Genomic DNA, 17,764 nt, shown 5'->3' on the forward strand with positions numbered 1-17,764 from the left:
ATGGAGATTACAGATTGAAGTTTAAATTCTGAAGTTTTTACAAATGCCTGCAAAGATCACAGGACTGGGTTTTGAGCAGCTAGTCTCTCGCATGTCAAAATGTGATGTTTGTTTGTACCTTGGCAAAGGTACAAGCATCCTAGATGCTTGATTTGTTCTGCATTTATTCCATGTGAGACTTGCTGCAAGTGTTACTCCTTTGGGAAGTAGACTGTGGGACTGAGTAAACATTTAATGCCTAGAGGGCACATACAATAGCAGTAAATCTGGTTGTTCCGGCTTAAAAATAGGTTGGAAAAGAGAAAGGGGAAAAAAAAAAAAAGAATATAAGAAAGAGGGCTAAAATGTCCTCAGAATTTCTCCCTGCTTCCACCATTTTAGTTCAGGGACCTCCTGAAACAAAATTCATTATTTTGTATTCAACAGCCATTTGTTGTCCCACTACTTTTTGAACCCATGTAAAGCAAAGTATTCACATGACTTGTGGAAAGAATTTTCACAGCTGAACTACACCCTTTCTGAAATAGTATTTTCTGTGTGTATTTTAAGAATGGTTTCTGCTACATCATTTAATGTTAAAATGTTATTATGTTAATGTTAAAAAATATTCCTGGTTTGCCTTCTTTATATTAGTCATGGTTTGGCACCATCTATCATAGAAACCTCCCATTCTCTGTCACTCCCTCAATAGTTGTTTATTTTCCAGTTACTTTGATGGTTTCCAAACTACAAGAAGGTGAAAACCCATAGAAATTATCTGTAGTTTCTAGATTTGGTAAGCAATGGAAGTGATTTCTGTATGTTACCAACATACATGGACACAACTGCTCATAAATGATCTAACTGCAAGTAATGTCCCAGCTTTGAAATATGGGTAAGGAAGTAGTAACCAATTAACGTTGGGGATAGTTCGGAAAATGCTATCCTTCAGGGTGTTTCTAAGTTGGGATAGCTTGAGGTCCTTGGATGAGAATCAGTTGCTTTTGCTGATCCACTGTTAAGGTCACCACTCAAGCGCATGATGCTGTGGTGCCTGCGGTCATTACCAAATCTAGTTAAAAAGAGCTTTCTCACTGTAGTTACAACACGCTATGATATGGGGTATTTTACTTTGGATCCTATTGTTGAGGAATATTTTATGGTCTCTAGGCACTGGTGAGATGACTGTGCCTATCCTCCTTAGTTTTCCTCCTTTCAGTGTTGCTGTAATCTTCCAGTTTTATAAACACAATTCAGAAGTTTGCTGTATTTCTTGTGCTTCTAAGGAATTGGATCTAATTTTTGGCTGTTGGCCAGAGAGGGGAATGGACTGTAACAGCCTGTTCCTTACTTGCTAGGCTCCCAACCTAATAATTCAAATTCTATTCTGCAGTCTGATGATGTTTCCATTTATGAAAAAACACTTGGTGCATTTGCTGAAGACAAAGCAGAAAATCAATGTCTTCCAAAATATTATCTAAAAAGACCTAGTTAAGTAACAACATATATCTTTGAATTGTTGGTCTGAATGAGGATAGTGTCGTCTTCTCTTTGATTTCAAGCTGTTCCAAGTGAAGAGGTTTCTCACTTAGCTGGTTGACCTCTTGAATAGAAGAAGCCCAGACTTCATAGTGGTCTCACTCATTCACCAGTTTTTAGCATGTGTTGATGGGGGTTTATACCTTTCTGAGATGAGCTAATCTGTCATTTATATGACAAATGCCAAAAAGTTAGACAAACAGGATTAGTTTTTCCCAGCAAGGATTTTTTTCAGCTATACCTCCACTGTTAGTAGAACTAGGTATTCATAGATGACAGGGATAATTTTATTTGTTCTTCTTCCTCAGATTATGTTGGCTAAAAGCAAACTTTGGGAGGAGGTTTGCAAATTGTCAAGCTCAGTGTTAATACCACTTTTGGGAGATATTGCCAATATTCTCCAATTTTTGCTTTGGAAACAGGGATGCTCACGTGTATGCTCATTGTGAAGGTCAGTAGTAGTAGGTGTACTGTGCCCTTTAAATTTCCATTGACTCTTCAGATGTTGGAACAAGAGCTATTGTCCCTGAAGTTTCTAGTAAAACATTTTCATGGCATAAATCATGTCTTGAAAGCAAGTCTAATTGAAAATCTAGCCATTTGTATGGTGTTTTTTTAAATACAAATTTTGATAAAGTTCAAGAATGTATGAAGCAAACTAGTTATCTAACATCTGAGTTTAAGCAGAATGAAGGGAGAACACTTATCCATCCTACATGTGGCAGCAGGTATTAGATTAAGGGTGTGTTCATTTACCTGAGGTGTGCAGTTCAGCTTTTCTATATCATTACTTTCTCTGTAGAGACTGACTGGTGCTTTTTCCTGTACTGGCATCATGAATTTGTGCATGTAACTGATGTTTTGGTGAGAAGCCAGAATGAAAAAATTAGGTTGCTATCCAGCCTAACAGGTGTACTTTAGAGTTTCCTTACAAAACTACAAAATGTGGCTTTATGTAGGATGAAATATTTATGTTGAATTAAAATAGAGTGCTACCATGAGCGCTTCCTAAGAAAAGCAAAGAAAATGAAGTAACTATATCACAAAACTTTGTGCAGTTTTCTAGCCCCTAGGCTCCACTAGAGTTGAGCATTCACCTAAAATTTGATATGAAGATTGGGACTCTACTGGCTGTTTATATATGAGCTACGTAATTGCAGTTGTCATATCAACTAAACCTGCCAGAAGGGACCTTTGTCTCCTAATGAATGGCAACTACAGCATAGATTGTCATCATCTTTTTGCATGGAAAATACAAAGTGGACAGATTTCCCTCTTCTAGGCATATGTAAAATATTTTATCTAATTCAGTTTGAAAATGTTTTAATCTAAAATGGAAAAGCTGCTTTTTGTGGCCAGAAAGGAATAATCTATATCGCTTCATAGCTCTAGTCAAAATATTTGAGGAAATACCTGTACTGAACCCAGATTTTGTGGGGTGATCATTCCCTATGTTGGAGTCAGTGATAGACATTTTCTACGCTGGTTGAAACTGAATTGGTATTTTTTCATGGGTTTCTAAAAAAAATAATAAAAGTCTCAGTAGCATCTATTTGTCTGAAAAGCGTATTTATTTAAAGTAATCAAAATCGGTCTTAATTAATAGAGCACTCTAAAACCAATGAAAAAAGCAGTAATTTTCAGTAAAATCATTGTTTCTAGTACATTGGCAAATAGCAGAATTAGTTACTTATGTTGGATAATCTATGGACAGGATTCCAGAAGAACAGAAGAGTTTTTCAGGTCTCACATTTACCCTCCATGTCAAGTTTCTTCAGATTTTCCTACTTAGTAACTTGGTAGATGAACGTCTGCTTCTCTCCCCTCCTTAAATTGTTCTCATACACTTTCACTTATAATTAGCCCATTAGATTTCAGACAGTTCAGATTTATTTATAAAAATTTGTTTGCTTATATATAAGGTATCCTAGCTCTATGTTGGAGTCCCTTAAAAATAAAAAAAGAATATACATTTTAAAAGTGATTATGCTTCATGAATTTGGTTGTGAAAACAGAATTCTGTTACTTGAGCTTTCATACATCTTTGCTGGTTCTAAGATGTCATTCCAGTAGACCAAAAGCAACATCATTCAGATACAGGCAACTTGTACTTTCAGTTGACCTTTCACCTGTATTTTGATGAGAAGTTTTACTCCCTTGTTTCTCCTCAAGACTGAATGTGTGATCAGACATTGCCATTTTTTAAGTAAAACTGCATCCTGGCTTTTCTGTTGTGACTGCTGCTTTCTAGTTCCTTTCATCAGTGGTAACAGATTGTCCTCACTCTAAGCAGATTTCCATGCTTGCAATTGAAGCACTTGAACATTTCATATGACTTCATATTATTTTCAGTGACTACCTGTCCCTCTTTCTTTCATCCCTCTAGAATATACACTGCAAGAGAAAGTTAAAGGAAGGGTACCAGCCTGCAGCTGCTTTCATTTTCCATTCCTTTCTCACCAAAACCATTTACTTGAAATTCTCTTCCTCCCTGACCGACTGAAATGCTCTTTTTGTATCAAGATTGTGTAAGAAGATGGGAAGAGGTACTGTTCATAGAGTTTTTCCTATAGCTGTAGCCTAAGCTACAAGTTCTTCAGGGCAGCAACTGGTTTTCCTTAACATTTTGCATGCAGCTATTTTTGACTTTGTGCAACAATGAGAATGGTCTTTGCATGTAAACATGATGAGCCTATGAAAATCTGCATTTCCTTAGTTTTATTAAGTGGTAATTTGCTTACATGGTCCAGAGATATTTCTAAATAGTCAAGGCTGCAAGTAGCTCCTTTGCTATAAGATTCTTAGGCTGCTTTCTACCTGCCCATACCAACAAACACATTGGTCTTCATTTATCAGTCTCTAGAAGATCAATGTTATTTTTAAAACTCTTGCACTTTGTAATAATTTTCATGGCAATTGTTCTGATGCCCATCTTCTTTGGTTTCCAGTAGAAGTACTTTCCCTTCAGTCTCTGTCAATTTCAATGCTCTCTTTTCAATTTTCTTTTAGGAAGTCATGTCATTACCTCTTGCAGAGAATCTAGCTTTTTATTTAGATCTTCATTCCCTTGGGCTATCCTCTGAGACCTACGGGGTAAAGTAATTGTTATTGAAGCAAAGGGGATAGAGTTAGGCCCCACGTGTGGCACTGAGTCAGCTTTCGTTGGGAAAAAAAAAAAAAGTTGTAACAGAACTGACCTGCTTTTTGGCACATTTAAATTGTGCATGCCACGCTTGAATGGAACCGAACAAAAAGTTTAGTGTTGAAATGAGATACAAGGAGAATAGATCATTAAAGAAGTGCCAAACAGCTGCAAAAGTGCAATTTTGCTGGATGCTGTTTCCCTTGAGGGTTTTTTCTGATGCCTGAGAAGCTGCTGTATTTACATCCTCCACTGATGCCACTAGACATTTTGGACTATGGGTCAAGGCAGCCAGAATGGGTTTTCAAATGCTAAAATATATGAGGAAAATGAATTTTAATCCTTCCTTCCTCAAATGTAGCTCTCTTAAATTTATAATAAGTATCCTGAAATCTTACTTCTGAAAACAAAAAGTAGTTGATATATGTTTTGTTTTCTGGACTTGTTTTAACTAATCTTACTTATGTCAGTTTGAAGCAAGGCAGTAATGACAGGCATTCTATTGGTTATCCATTAACCATGCAGAACTCCACTCTGTAGATTTATGTTTTCACACCAGTTGCTTTTGCCTGTACTGCACTTCAGCCAAATTCTGTACCGTAAATGAAATTCTCAGTCTTTTCAGATTCTCTTCTAAGTACTTTGTTATACCAGAGCTAATCTTTCATTCTTCTCAAGTCCATTCATTATTCCTTCTCTTGTTCTTTTTCATCTTTTTGTATATGTTGCCCTTAGGTAAATTTACTACCTGCTAACATTCTTTTTAGTTGAAGAATTTCCAGAAGGGAGAACCTAACAGTCAACGTTAATTTTGATTTTTTCTTTTACTTTATTTTTGTTTAAGCACATTGTGTAGAGTAGATGGTCTTGTTATTCTGGCTACTGTATCTGATGTTACAAACCGAATGCTTATATTGTCAGCCTATTAGTCTATTTGATACCTTTTAATAAGCATAATTTCAAATAAGGTCTCCTTTGTTTAGTTTTGTTCCTTCTAAACAGGAGATGCAGTTCTGTGATAACAGCAGGCCCAATAAGGTCCTGAGTTAATGATATAACATGGCTATAAAAGTAAAGAAACTGATTCTTAATCACTTGGTATTTTATTTGTAAATTCAGAATAGCTTAAAACTTTAATGGAAACTTCCATTCACAACTACTTATAATTCATAATCCAAATAAAAATTGATGTGAACTGTGTTTTCATTACCCAAGCACTGAGGGCAAGAGAGATATGTTTTTTAATTTGGAATTAAAAATGCCAGTTTTATAATGTGTAATAAATACATTAAAGCTTTGATGAGAGGTCTTCTGCTAATTTGCATATGCTGCTCTGTATATTTCTTGTTGTATTTCTAGACATACATTATATGTCTTACTATAACTGAATTGAGAAGTTTGAGTAACCTTTGAATTTCATCAATTAATTTAAAAAAGGGTTAATTTCTTTTAATGTTTCATATGTTGTATGATTTGTCAGTATTAGCCATTTTTCACTTCAAATAAAGTACTCCTGAAGATTGGAGTCTTCTAGTCTTGTGGGTTTATAGTCAGTAATACATTCAAAAGCTGTTTTAAAGCATCTTTTGCACTGTGCACCTTGAAATTACTGGTGCTGGAAATGGCAGACAGAACAAGGAAACTGTTAGTTATTAAAAAATACACAGAGAGAATATTAGAAAAAATTGTTTTTTGTGTCCTCTGGAGGACTGTCTCTAATGTTAAGTGTTCTCAGTTCTTTTAAAGATTAATCCAGAGAAAGAAAGCACAGTTTAAATTTTGCTATTTTGCTCCGCAGTTCACTGGTTTGTAGTTTGTAAACTAGCATCAAATTAATTTGTCTCCTTTTTATTCTCAACTCAGGTTTCTCAGCTTCACCAACCTGCAGTTTTAAGCTAGAGGTTTTTATGTGTACCCTCATATTACAGACGGGTACCCTCATATTACAGATGAGACATCTTTGAACAGGTCATAAGGACTTTATTCCTTATGTCTGCTTTGAAACCTCATCTGTTAATTTAACTTAAAATGTTTAATTTTTGTTAACTTTTATGTATGTTCTCTTTTATCTGTTTACGTGCTTATCTGTGTGTTCTCAGGATATTGGAGCATTAGTAGATGGCTATGCACTTACATGGTTTTGCAATGTTCCTGTCTTCTGGCCTTGTTTTTACAAGCTGGGCCAGTGTGCAATGCTCAGAACCTTCAGTGTCTCATTTTCAAACTAAATAAGTATCTGAAATTTAAAATACTCATTCCTTTTTCAATTTGAATAGCACTTACCTGCATTTTTCAAAATTTTCAGATTTGCTTTCAATAGAACGATAAAGTGCTCACAGTGATTTTGTAGATAGGGGTACTGTTTTAAATGTATAAATATCCATAAAAAAAAAACAAACCTTAGAAGTACTTAGGCTTAAAATAACTTGTTCATTGAAAGTTATATTTGAAAATGGGTCTTGGGCACTTCTGCAACTTTTGTACCTAGTTCAGCACGTTCAGCATAGAAGCACACTTTCTCCATACCAACTTTATGAATATATTTTTATCCTGTGAGTTGCAGGCAGTTATCTGGGAAAGTCATACATCTGCATGAAGCTGCCTGTATCTTCACCTAGTGTTGGAACATGGGTCTTCTCTCACATTGAAGACACTTTTGACATTGAAAACACTCCTACCATTATAATTTGCTTCTGCCATATCAGTAGCACGTGATGAACTTCAAATAATAGTGAAATCCTTTATAAAACAAGGCATTGTGTGGAGTAAAAAGAAAGGGAAGAGGTCACTGAAAAAAGCCATTCAGCTGTCTGATTAATTCCTCTTTTTCTTTGATTAATGCAGAGTATTTAAGTACAGTTTCTGCTCTTAAAAGTCCTATGTACATTTCAACTATTATTCACTTGCATCATGTTCCATTTTTAGGAAGACATTGTAATCAGTGATTGAGTTGGAAGGGTCTGGACCTCTGGAGGTCATTTGGTCCAAGCCTCCTGCTCAAGCAGGGACACCTACAGCCAGTAATATTTAAAATTAGTATTCTTCAGCCCCACTATTGCTATGGCCTCCTTGGTTAAGTCTTCTGCCCACTAACTTTCCTATAACACCCATCTGTCTGAAGAGGTTGTAACTTTTAAAGTGGTCTGAGTTGCAATAATATTGGTTCCTGTAATGTTAAGGAATCACTGCATCTGGCCTTTCTGAATAGAAGTGATTTTTTGGTGTGTTTTTAAAAAACATTTTTATTTGTAATGAAGACAAATTTTTATTGTTTCACATTCAGTTCCCAGTTTGCATGACACAGTATTACCAATGCATTCAAAACCAGAAGTGCTCGTGTAAATGCAGATCCTGCAGACATGTATGAAAGCCAAATTTTATGCTATAAAAATTAATCAGGAGGGTTGCTGAAGTATCTTATTGCTATGTGTACTTAAAAATAAAAGAAAACACTCCTTCCTAGCAGGAGAGGAAAGAAATTCTGCAGAACTAGATGTGACTTCTCTGAAATTCTGTCAACACACTTTGATCATGGAACAAATATATTTGTATTATGCAAACAGGGATCTAAATTGAAGTTCTGAGCTCCTTTAGATATGTGTTTATTCAATATGTGACAGTTCTTATAACATGCACATGACCAGGTTCTATGCCCGTTCCTTGTGTATCAAGCTAATTAGCGTAACTTTTGTATTGTGGAAAACAGATCCATGACTCAATCTGTGACTGACGCGAGTTACATAAAATCATGTGTAAATGAATGCCTTCCAATGGCACGTCTGAGAACCCGAAGTGTTTGACTTCCTCCAGATGGCATTTAAAATAAATGTTCTACACACTCATTATCAAGGATTCCACATCGCCCACTGGAAAATCCAAAAATACTGTTTTCCCTAACCTGGTCCTGAGTGAGAGAAATCTAAACTCACCCTGACTCTTTGCTATGTGCTTGGGATATACTGGAAGGAGTGCGTGCCTATACGTGTGTAAATGCTACCTCAGACATTCATAATGGATTGCTAATAGCTGAGAAATTACTTCCTCCTGAATCAAAAAGAAAAAAAATCTAGGTGTCTTAGAAAAAAAAAATTGCCATGTCTGAAAAGAAAAGCTTGTGAATTAATAAATTTTTCCTAGATTGAAAATTTTCAGACTCGTTAAACAAGAGAACAAATGAAATAGCCGAGTTGAGCAGCAAGGAATTGAAAACTCTATGGACTTTGCGTGGCTCTGGAGGTGTAGGATGGGGCTGTATTGGTTCGTGGCCTCACTAGCTTTGTGGTAGCAGAGGTAAAAGGAAGAAGGTAAGGAATCATCTCTATGCATTCTAGTTCAGTGATATCTTTAAATGTCAAGTGGGAATTAATCAAAGGAACACGTAAGAGTTGGTGGTTTTTTTTTTCCTTGTGAATTTGAGACACAGATTGTTATGACGCATTGGTATAATCCTTGTTTATGAGTCACAGGCCCAGTCCATAGACTGATTTCAACATATGTCTAATTTTTAACATGTGGGCAGTTGCCAGATGAAGACTCTCAGACAGTTTTATATGGAGTGTGAGAGATATCCACATTCTTACTTGGTATTGTTTGTGAAGAGCTGCAGCATTTTAGTCACATTGAATGTGAATGAAAAATTTTAAAAGCAGGATCAGAGCTGACAGCGGCAGACTTAGGGCTACACAAAATATACTTTTAGGACTACACTATAATATGTAAAACATTTTGGATATTCTTTCTGATCAGAAAAGATATGATGGTGTTTGCCACTGCTGTGTTCTACATTTGACAATGAAATCACTTGATTGATTTCAGCTATGTTAACTTTTATTCTAAAAAGCAGTAGTGTGTTTGAGAACAAAGAAAGGAAAAGAATAAAACATGTGTGAATGCCTGTTTGTGTAGGTTGTTTGTAAAGACAACTAAAAATCTCACCAGTGTGACATTATTTAGGGTAGATATAAAGTTACCTGTACTGCCAAATCATTTGTACTCTCTTGTGCTGCTAACTTTATTATCAGTCTGATCAACATTACACAGCTGGGACATTCTTCTACTATATACATGAAAACAATTATATTTGCTTACCTGTATTATAATCAGAGTATTTACTTTCAAAGGCCTGTAGGTTTACTGTGTTTCTTTTGTTTCTGTCCATTTTTTTTTTTAATGTGGAGTGGGAGGATTAGTAACTTGACTCATTTTGAAAGTATGAGCTTTTACCTGCAACTGTATAGTGATTTTTTTATGAAAAGAAATTGAACTTGCACTGAGTCTTGCATTTAAACACAATGAAAAATTGTATCAACTGCTTAATGCAGTACTGCATGTTTGAAAACAGCTTATCAAAACACCTTCTAATTAGGGTGCACAGTCATTTGCTCTTCTTCAATGCTGTTAAATATTTAAAGTTTTAGAAGGAGTACAAAATCCTGTGTTAGACCTTTTTAATGTTTAAGTCCTGAGACTGAAATTTTGCCTGGCTTCCAAGCTTTGTTAGATTTCTCTGTTTAATAAAAGGTAGGTCTTCTGTAATAAGTTTGGATGTATGCTGTTTGGCGTTTAAATATCGTCTGCCTGATTATTTATTTTACTTTTTGAAGGCCATGATTAAAAGTTTTGTGGATGTCTACCAACTTGCAAGTTCCAGAATTGACATGTTACTGAGAAATAGCATCTCATCAGCTTCACGCTGCAGCCCTGAAGTCCAAGCTCAAAACAGCTTGTCTGCATGAAGGTGAGAGGTTACAACTGGTAAGTCTGCTTTTCAAGTAATTTTTGTCATTTGGATGTCATTTCCTAGCCAGCATCTCCTTTTGTGTTGCATAGTTTCTGTATGGAAATGCAATAATATATAATAAACATAACAGTAAAACTAATGTCAACAGAAACCTTTTGAGAGATTTTGAGAGGGGAAAGGGGGTGGTAAAAATTAACATCAGAATCAATTTTGCTACTGTATCTTCTGCAAGGACCTGTTAGTTGCTGCTGTGGCTGGAGAAGTATACATGGTGATTTCTTTGGTTTTGGCAGTACAATAAGCGGTTGAATTATGGACCTGAAGAATTTAACCATTTAAAGATACAGCACCAGGTTAAACCAGAATGTCAACTGTGCATATAAACGAAATGTTTATTAGGAGATGTGGTTTTTTTGTTTTTTTTTTTTTAGTGATTGTGAATAATATTTCTCACTAAAGTTACAAGGTTGTCTTGTCTAAAATGTTGTTCCCTGCAAAGGTACTTTGACTTGTTTAAGGCTAACAAGGTGATTCTTCAGATCTGAGGTCTCTCTCTGGGGGATTACTGATTGCAGATGTACTTGTGTCACACAGGCAGGAGGCCAGACATGTAAACTGTCATAAATATGCAGCCATCTAGAATGAGACACTGTGAACTGTGCAACTTGCATACGCTTCATGTATTTCTTCTCCACCTTTCTTAACTTTTCTACATTAGATAAAGGAGAAATCATTGGAGTTTGGGTTTTTTTTTAATTTTGTTCTTTCTCCTCTCCTTCCTGCTTTCTCTTCTTTTATTCTTGTGAAGCAAAGGACCATAAAAATAATGGGGTGGTTTGTTCTCTTTTTGAAACAGAAGATCTGTAAGAAAAAAGCCATCACTAATGCAAATGACATGAACACATCAGCAAATGTATATTCAAAGGCTGTGGCTGTGGCTTTGGTTGTTACCAACAGAATTGTGTTAATTTCTTATGCTGCTTCTAAATTGGATGAGCACAATGGGAAATACACTAATCAGTGCAGAATTTCAGTTTGAGGATCTTGAGATTGTTGAGTGAAAGCTTTTTTTTATTGGTGCCTGCATCACTTTTCTAAGAAACTAAATAAAATTGCTTCACTGAAACAGCTTCTTTTCTCCTCCAACCAGCTTTCTTTATGTTTTCTGCTGGGTTTACATGCATCCTGCTGAGCCTGTGCCCAGTGAAATTGCATTGCTCCTTTGCCCGTTTTTTTTTTTTTGTTTTGTTGTTTAAATCAAGGTGACCACTTGTGTACTGAGTATTAGGATGTCTGCCAAACTTGCTGCAGCAAGGTTGGCTTTCATTTGGCTTGAGAGGGCTTTTAGCAAAGATTATGCTAGTCCTGTCTATGATGGGCTATGACTCAGTGTCTTGATATGTTACAGTGAAAACAAACACCTTGCCCACCCAGCTTTCCGATGTCAGTGATTATATGCAGTGCTTTTAAAGAAATTTGTGTCTGTCTACAGTATCAATGTAAAGATGATGCTTTTTGCATTGTAGTATGATCTGTTGGCCCTTATGTACAACCCTCTGGGGAGAATAGTTCTATCTTGAGATGCTGTTTAATTTGAACCTAAGATAAGCATTAATAGAAGGTGATTTAAAATTCTAATGTAAAGGTAAAAAAATCAGAATGATAGATTCTCAAGTTTCCTTGAAAAAAGCTAAGTGTTTATGGTATGTTTTGTAGTATTTTTTTTTTAGAGCTTGTTTTTAAGATTTGCAAAGGTTGCATCAAGCATGACTTTGTCGTAGAATCATAGGAGGGTTTGGGTTGGTAGGGACCTTCAAGATCATCTGGTTCCACCCCCCCTTCCACTAGACCAGCTTGCTTAAAGCCCCATCTACCTGGCCTTAAACACTTCATAACTTCAAGCATCACAGCTTTGCAGAGTGACTTACATTCAGCCAATACTGTTCTGTTCTGATTTTGAGGAATAAATTTTGCACTGAATTCCTTTCTTTATTAAAGAAGATTTTTTTTGCTTGATTATTTTAAATGGAAGGGCATAATGATTTCTCTTGAGCATCTATTTGATTTCAGAATTGTACACACTGTTGGTTGCAATCCACTATGTTCAATCACATATCCAGTTTTAGTAATATTGCAGGCAAAACTTTTCATGTAGGAGACAAATACAGCACCTGGACTGTATTAATTGCAGGTCTTCATATGATGCATGCTTGTGTTCCTAGAACAGTAACCTATTGCTCAGTGCCGAAACACAGATTTCAAATGTATGCCATGGGTGGACTCTTACCTTATAAGGCTGGGTTTTATCTCAGTGTGTTGTGGCTGTCTCTTGATGTCTTGTCTGGTTGCATAAAATTCTTACCCTCAAAACTGTCCATCACATCGAAGTTTGGGCCATTCATCAGTATTGATCTTTTCCATGTTCACAAAATATTGCTTTCCTAATTTAACTTTTTGTACTGAAATTTGCTATTTTGCCTTTCTTTCTATTCACACCACCGTTTTTCCTCTTTTGCTGCTTTGGGTTTTGCTGATAATTTTAAAAACCCTGATGCCATAAGGCAACATCAGTGATCCTCATCTTTTATCTAAGACTCTGAATTGACATCTCCATCCTCCAGTCTGCTTCTAGTCCAACCACTTTCCTTTTAGTCAATAGTGTTTAGATTCTGAGATTGCTGTGTGTGCTCATGCTAATGCCAACAGAGGGGAACAGGAAGGCATATGATTATGATGGACAGAGGTGAGACGAATGCTGGGAACACTGCCTACAGAGAAGAGAATTATTGCGTGGGGTGAAAGGGAGTCAATAGCAGAATGTCTCTGTACTCTTCATCTGTGTCCAGCTATCTGTGTGTCGTACTTGTCTCTGATTCTTCCCCTGTGCAGAGAAAGGCCCTGTGCATTTTTTCATTCTTGCAGCTCTTTAAAATTCAGTACGGCTGAAATACAGATTATTGGTTTTCTACCTAGCCCTTCTTTTTTTTTTTTTTCTCTTCTGTTGTTCCCTATTCCTGTATCTCTTTTCTGTTGGTTTTGTTGTTTGGTTTGTTTGTTTGTTTTTAATTTCTCCTGGTTTTTTTTTCTTTACCAAATGCTTCTGAATTTTCCCTTACATTTCTAAAACGTATTTTTCTTTTATTTCTGTTACCAAATCATTAATAATTTGTAATAGTCTTTCTCTGCAACCATAAGTTTCTCTTCTGTCCATTTCCTTGTTTTTTTAAATTTACTGTCCCTGAATTGCAAGTACCACATCGAGAGTTGTGTCCTCCATAACTTGTTGCATCCACACATTAAGGGTTGTATTTATAAAAGGTAGAGCTAATAGTAGTAAGAGTTCAGCTCAGATGTCCATCATATGGTCATATGTAGTCCTGACAGTAAGGATGTAGGTTGCCAGAAGAGGAACCAAGAAGGCAGCAGTCAACCTTTAGTGTGAAATCAGATGGAAAATTATTTCACTGAGCACTGAACTCAGTACTGGACTAGCACTGCCATTTTCTCCATGAAATTTAAGAAACTGTTGTTTCCCTTTACGTGTCTCTGCCTTTATGCCTTCTTAAGATTTTTCCTTAGCAATGCTTAATGTGCTTAGGAGAAGGTTTTGTAGAAGTACTTCACTGGTAGTAGCTAACTGTACACATGATCTGTATTTAAGCAGAGAAGGTATCAGCTAAAATGTTCTTGTATTTCTTTTTTCCTGTTTATTTCTTGTTCAGCAACATTTAGAACTGGACTGTGCTTCAGGGTTTCCTATTAAATGAACACTTGCCAGTTACTTTAACGCTACTGGATTCTGCTGCTTAGATCTATTCTAATTCTTTTTCAGATACATTAGTTTATTATTATACTTGCACTTTAATTCAGAGTTGCACTCACAAGTAGGCTTTGTACTGAGAGCTTTTAAGTGCTGTGCTGTGCAGTGGTATAGTCATAAGCAGTGACTCTGTAGGTGCTGTGGGGCAGCAAGTAGCGTCATACCAGTCATCTGGCAAGCATATGAACTCATTGTGTCTGTACTGCCAGGGAGTTCATTGCTGCAGGCACAGTGTGCTGAGGAGTAGGTGCAGTGACACTGTGTTTTCCAGTGTGACCTGACACGTGTGAAAGGAACTGACAATTAAGTTAATTTCAAAATTTCTCTAGAAAGTGTTTGTGTTTTCACAGCTTTCGGCCTGGAGATTTTGTGCCCAATACCAGTACTGCTGTCAGAATTTTAAAAATTTAAAATATTCTGGTATCAGTTTCAGTAAACAAAAGAAGCTACTGTTATATTGGAAGTGGTCAGTTGTTTCTCTGATCCTGAATGTGCAGCTGATCTGGTGATATTCCTTCCTTTTTCTGCTTTCTTCAGAACCAGAGGAGAGTGGAAAATGAAGGGGAAAATACAGTCATTTTTAAAGATGATGAAGAGAGAAAGGCTTCTTTTGTATGCACTGGAGAAATGGAAATTTGGGGGGCCAGAGGGGTAACTTGACTGAAAAAAAGGAGAAGGTGAGTTTCAGATGGGTGAGAGGGGTAAAGTGAAGGTCTGTAAGATCAGAGTTTTCCAACTAACCATGAAAACAACTGTTGCCTTTGGAGGCTTCTTCTAATGAGGGTTGAAGGGGAAATCAGTCATTGCTCTATGTGGCTTTGCATCATCCTTACTTTTTTTCCCCTCACAGTTGTGGCTGTGTCTGTCCTTTGTCTGAAAATGGCTACTGATACCACTTAAAGTACTGAAAATACAGGAATTGTAGGTTTTGGTAAGGAGAGAGAAGCAGGTAGAATGATCTTATGTGAGAAAAATCCATACTTACTGTTGAGAACCTAGGAACTGATGTATGTTCTCATATTTTCGTGTTAAAGAACTGCGTTAAGCAAAATGTACACTTTTCTTCCTACTCAGAGCAGTCAGCTATCAGTTCTCATGATCTACTTGAATGCTGTTCATGAGGGGGAGAAAGAAAAGAAATATTTTAAACTCGAAGTTACCAGTTAAATACACCACTGACAGTTTCTTCCTACTTAGCTAGGCTGGTCAGGGCAGTGGTTTTACATGTCTTTGCCCCACACCCCATTTCCTTCTCACCAGTTCAGTCTGTGTTTCAAGGCTGAGCCCTGCATCGGGTAGGGGTGCAATGTCTTACATTTAGAATTATGAGGACAGAACTGGAGAGAAAGAAAAAAAAAGCTGTTTGCCTTTTCACTTGCCGCATAGGAGAAAGACACTCACTGCATCGTTGTCGTGTTAAATGTCAGATTCTTTCATGAGCTGGAGCCATATCTCTTGTGTTAGGACGTGGAATGACTGATGTAGCTGGGGGAATTCTTCCCAGATGTTGCAAGAAGCAGAAAGGTCCTGGATAAAAACTGCTTGACTTTTCCACTACTTCATGCTAGCCTGATGCACAGTTGAACTGAAAATATTTTTGAAAGATTTGGAATTGAACTGGTTTTATGAAAGATTTGGAGATACTAGTTCTTAATTTGCCTTGCAAAAAAATTACCACGCTTATTATTTTTGTTGTTACCCTCTGTCTTGCAGTGTTTCTTTGGAAATAGTCTAGGACAGAATTCAGTAAGATACAGACCTCAAATAATTGTAACTTTCACACAGTGCTATTAGCTACCAGTGTGTGGTTTATTTACTGTGAACATATGGATGTTCTTGAAGTGATAGTAAGTAAAGAAAAATCTGACAGGCCCACAAGGAGAATTTCCCAACTATTGAGATGGGTAATAGATGTGAAAGAGTGGAAATACCAGTACAGGCAAAAATAGAAAACTGTGTTCATAATGCCTAGTAATCTTGAAGTCTCCATCAGGATGAATCCACAAGGCAATAATACCTTCTGGAAGCTATTTGTTTACTGAAATATTTGCATTTCTTACCTGACTTTAAGTAATTGGGCACCACTTGCCAACCTTACTGCATAGCCAAGGAATGCGGGTATCCTAGTATAAATGCTCACCATGTTACATGGTATTGCTTACATGAGTAATAGTTGTAACCAAGCTGTATAAATCATGTAATTTAAACTATTTGTTTTTTATGTAGTACCAATAAAAAAAAATATAATATGAAACCAATATTATAAAACTCATGTAATTTAAAGCAAGGTGTTAAAATACAGTTACAGTAATCCAACAACAAATTTGCTATTTTGTAAAGAATACTTCTTTTTCTATGCAAAAATTTTTGGATACTCAATATTCTAGTTATGTGAACTTTTAACTTGTCAGACTATTGTAACATATTTGCAAATTAAACTAATTTGATTAAAATGTTGCCTATAAGGCAAAAGGTTCAGTTAATATAATCCATATGTAATTACAGTGCAGAACTAAATGTAATCAGACCCCAGTGACTGGTGCCTTCATATTGATAGTTTTACAATGGCCTCTGGGGTTGAAAGTTTATGTTAAAGTTACTAATGTAGCTGTACTACAGAAAAAGAGCAAGACAATTTAGCCGTTTCACATATGACAGTGTCCTGAAGTGATAGTCACACAACAGAAATAGTTGATAGTCTGAACTTTAAGGAGTATATTCCACTGGCAGGTGGTAGAAGCACAAGACTGCTAGAGCGTACTAGTTAGAGAATTGCATTCAGCAGCAGCACTGCTATGTAAACATCTCCAAATGAAGGATCTTGCTGTGAGCAAGTAACAGTGTATTTTTAAAATAATATAGTTACTTAATTTGTGCGAATTCATGTTTGGATCATCTGAAAGTTATAGACACAACACTATGTACCAAGCCACAAAAGAAGTCTAAAAAAATTTCCTGAACTTAAAAAAAAAATTATTTTCTCTGGACAGTTTTAAGAGTCGACATCCTGTGTTAGAGTTCTCTAATCATCACCAGCACAATTTACAGTCAGAACACACAGAGAGCCAGTTCAGACCAGCTCATCTGTTGACTTTGGCAGAAGCCCTTAATCTCACTGTGTGCAGCTGCCACTTGAGAGCTGGGGACTCGGCAGAGAGCCGAAGGAGGGTGGGATGCAGTGTTGGTCAAGGCATGAACACATAGGCCTGCTTCATTTCAACAGCCGTACACTGCTTTTTTTTATAGTCTTTTCATTTTACAGCCTTTTTTTTTTTTTTTTTTTTTTAAACCTGAAATTAAATGAGGACCTCTCATGAGCCACTGCGCTCCAGGCATAAGAAATTGTAATGTCTGGCTTCCAGAAACTGTCCCGTCAAAATGTGCTTCTGATTAGGTGGCTTAATTACAGCTGTGAAAACAATGTTGATTTAGGCCTCAAGATTCCAGTGCATGTCAGCCGTTATTAGCTAGCCTTGGACTGAAGCCACCATTTTAAAACTCTGTACCACTAAAGTCACACACTGCCTGACAACTTTTTATTTAG

At 36.5% G+C, this 17,764-nt stretch overlaps 1 protein-coding gene across 2 annotated transcripts in view; it reads left to right on the forward strand.

Moving 5' to 3' along the window:
• The window catches only part of CCDC171 (coiled-coil domain containing 171), a 149,120-nt gene that overhangs the window by 116,652 nt on the left and 14,704 nt on the right, over positions 1–17,764 (forward strand). Inside the window, exon 24 of one of the 2 annotated variants that reach the window (XM_055699131.1) lies at positions 10,264–10,414. In XM_055699131.1, coding sequence (XP_055555106.1) covers positions 10,264–10,395 — 132 coding nt within the window. In that variant the 3' untranslated portion in view covers positions 10,396–10,414. The remainder of the gene's footprint in view (positions 1–10,263; positions 10,415–17,764) is intronic. The other variant, XM_055699132.1, reaches the window with a different exon arrangement.

The sequence above is a fragment of the Falco cherrug genome, chromosome Z (genome assembly GCF_023634085.1).
Source record: "Falco cherrug isolate bFalChe1 chromosome Z, bFalChe1.pri, whole genome shotgun sequence".
NCBI lineage: Eukaryota > Metazoa > Chordata > Aves > Falconiformes > Falconidae > Falco > Falco cherrug.